Source organism: Tenebrio molitor, chromosome 2 (assembly GCF_963966145.1).
Source record: "Tenebrio molitor chromosome 2, icTenMoli1.1, whole genome shotgun sequence".
NCBI classification, from domain to species: Eukaryota; Metazoa; Arthropoda; class Insecta; order Coleoptera; family Tenebrionidae; genus Tenebrio; species Tenebrio molitor.
The window spans coordinates 5,919,378-5,922,457 of NC_091047.1; the positions used below are offsets into that span (position 1 = coordinate 5,919,378).

At 35.2% G+C, this 3,080-nt stretch overlaps 1 protein-coding gene and 1 long non-coding RNA gene across 3 annotated transcripts; one reads left to right on the plus strand and one right to left on the minus strand.

The window, feature by feature from the left end:
* Positions 1-23: 23 nt before the first annotated feature.
* On the minus strand, positions 24-2,641 carry LOC138123593 (uncharacterized). Its single transcript, XR_011156858.1, has 2 exons — positions 2,369-2,641; positions 24-73 (listed from the first exon to the last, which is right to left on the minus strand). It is a non-coding gene; the product is annotated as an uncharacterized lncRNA (long non-coding RNA).
* Positions 73-1,775, plus strand: Atf-2 (Activating transcription factor-2). 2 transcript variants are annotated; one of them, XM_069038336.1, is made up of 3 exons: positions 73-374; positions 425-1,201; positions 1,256-1,775. In XM_069038336.1, the coding sequence occupies exons 1-3, from the start codon at positions 236-238 to the stop codon at positions 1,486-1,488; spliced, it is 1,149 nt and encodes a 382-aa protein (XP_068894437.1). In that variant the 5' UTR covers positions 73-235; the 3' UTR covers positions 1,489-1,775. The 2 variants fall into 2 exon arrangements, with proteins under 2 accessions (XP_068894437.1, XP_068894438.1); XM_069038337.1 differs by having other exon boundaries at positions 1,259-1,775.
* Positions 2,642-3,080: the final 439 nt, after the last annotated feature.

Genomic DNA, 3,080 nt, shown 5'->3' on the forward strand with positions numbered 1-3,080 from the left:
CTCACAAAAACCAAAGACAATAATTGGGATAACGTAACATATTTTATTCATATTTTATAATCAACGACATAACCTAAAATATAAATGACATTTGTTGCTTTGGTGTAAATATAACCTAAAATTTTTAAAATGTTTGTTAGTCATAATCTTCACCGATAAACAGAAATGATTCAGTTTGTTGCGATAATTGAACCACAAAATTTTATATCGCATTGATAATAATTGAGTGTCAGCAATGGACGAGAATCAAAAGCCATTTGCTTGCACCATAGAAGGGTGCGAAATGACTTTTACCAATGAAGACCACTTGAATTGGCACCACAAAAAACACGATATGGTTTTAAATTTAGGTTTAGCTAAAAATGTCGAAGTTGGTGGGTATTTAATATTGATCAAACATTTGCACAACTATGACTTATTGCAGCTGATCAAACCCCTACCCCCACGAGATTTATAAGAAATTGTGAAGAAGTGGGTCTGTTCCAAGACTTACAAAATGTCAATCCATTTGATGAGACATTTAAAAAAGCCATGGAGTCTGCAAAAACGGGGACATTACATGTTCCTGAAATTACATCGAATGATGACACTCTGCACACTCCCCATATATTCCCTCATGTTGAGAGTACAAATGTTAAATATGTAGACGCCAGAAGCGACAATCAATCAACTCAATCAAATGACTTTTGTATGGACAGCGTCCCATCAATTCAAGACAGTGGTGAACCTGGTGAAAATTATGATCTAACTATAGTCACAGATGAACAAGTTAAAGACAACTGTAAAAATAAACATGTCGATCTCAAGAGTAGATTAAAAGAGACCATAAAGAATAAGGGGAAAACTCCAGTAGTAATAACGCCTGTGCCATTAGAGAAATTGAAATTGAGCGCGAATGAAGCCCCAAAAAGGGGCAAAGCTGTGGAAAATGAGGATGATGGTATTAGTAAAAAGCAAAAAGTAGATAAGAATGTCAGTGATGATAAGGCAAAGATCAGGGAGATGAATAGAGCAGCGCAACTAAGATGTCGAAAGCGGAAGCAAATTAAATGGAAAAAAATGGAAGAGGAGCTGAAACTGTTGAAGAACGAGAACACCAAACTGATTCAAGAGAATCAAAACTTCAAACACAAATTTTACGCGCTGAAGGAGCTGCTGGTGCAGCACAAAAGCGTCGGCGCCGCCGAAAATTCGCCCTTATGTAGGTTTGCCCGTCTAAAATAAACGTAAAATTACAAAGTTTCATATTTTTCAGTAGTTCAGATTGAAGAAATCCTCAATGCCTCGGTGCCGATTGTCAAGAAGGCGTCGGGAAATTTGTTACCAACTGGCAGGCACAAAGCCATTAAAAACAAAATCCCTATAACACCACCCATAGTTCCGGTTCCCATGATGCAAAACGCAGGACAGACAGTTCAAAAACCCGTCCTGATACAAGTTATGGGATCTGTGGCTCAATTGGCAGTGTCGGTGCTGCCAAACAAATAATTTTCAGGGTTTTTTTATGTGTTCAAACAGTATTCACGTCGTTTAGGTTGTGTGTTTTCTGAATTAAGTGCACTTGTTCAATTTTGAATTGAAATTATCGGGGGAAGGGCATTCAGGAGCGTCTCTCAGACATTCATAGTCAATTTGCGACGATGCTTGTTTTAAAGCGTTATTGACTCTTGTGATACATCACATATTGTTTGACTGTGGCTTTAATTGTGTTGTTGTTGTTAAATAGCTTGTTTTATTTTATATCGCCAATTTTTTAAATAATACAATGAAAAGAGTTTTTGTCGTTTGGAATCCCTAGATGGTGGTGTTGCGTCAAAGACCAAAAAAAGATTCACTTTCACAATTTAAAACATGGTGACAACATGTGACAACATGTGGTGGTAAAACATTGCAAGCAAATTGGTGTTCAGACCAAGCAGAAAAAAAGTAAAAAAAAAAACACTCGAAGAAACGAAAACTTACGTAGATCTGTTTGAATGTCCAAGATCTACCAACGCCGCAATTTACATTGATAATTTTGATATGGAGGAAATAAAAAGTTAGGTATATTATATTTTTACATTTTTTTCACACACTAATGAGACTTTTTTTAAAGACATTTCTTTCTTTTCGCAACATTATGTTAAATTTCTGTGAGCGCTATGCGTCAACTTACTCAAAATGCCAAAATTTAACTGTTTCAGGTGTGCCAACTTATACCGCATTCATTTTCTAAAGTCATTTATTACACAAGATTATAGGAACATTTATTTTTTAACCAACATAAACGAGGCGTACATGGACAAATTCCCCTTATTCTCAAATTAAACTTATCTAAAGTATACACATCTTTATGGCAGGATGATTTCTACTATATACGTTGTCTTACAATCGATAAACGAATCAAGTAGACGAAAAAGGAATCTTCTTACAGGTGTAATGTTAGCACTACTACTTCCACTCATCCTAACCTAACCATCACTCACATTTAAAAATTCTGTGATTCGTTGGGCATTAAAACGAAAGTAAACAACGAAAAGAACAATTCTATTCTGATATAGGCAACCAACAGTACAAGTACATGTTCACAGTTAACTAGCCTATAATAGATAACACTTGTATGTAGTCAATAATAATCCTAAGTAATAATTATTATTAAACATATGAGTTTATTATTAGAAACATGAAGGTTTCGTCATCATTTACAATTTTTAACAAGATTAAAAAGAAGAAATTTTGCGTTATTAATGTCACTGTAATCAACAAATTAATACACAAATAAATGATCCAGATGAAAGTGGCTATTTTTTAATATGTTACCCTACGATTTAGGGAATATTTGTACAAATTGTCAAATTTGTAATGCAATGAATGTTATTTAATTCATCAAATAAATGAAATTGTTTTGAAAATGACGTTTTTTTTTTGGTGGCAGAATGTCGGCGGCAAAGTGGGCGCATTTTTGAAATAAAAAAATGGAATTAATTAAGCCAGAAATTGAACGAGGGCCGAGCCCGGTCGAGCCCTCGGCTCGTGCATTCCCGCCTCCCTCCACCAATCCGCGTCCGCTTTTGCTTTCTACCGTCCAAAGATAATTTCAG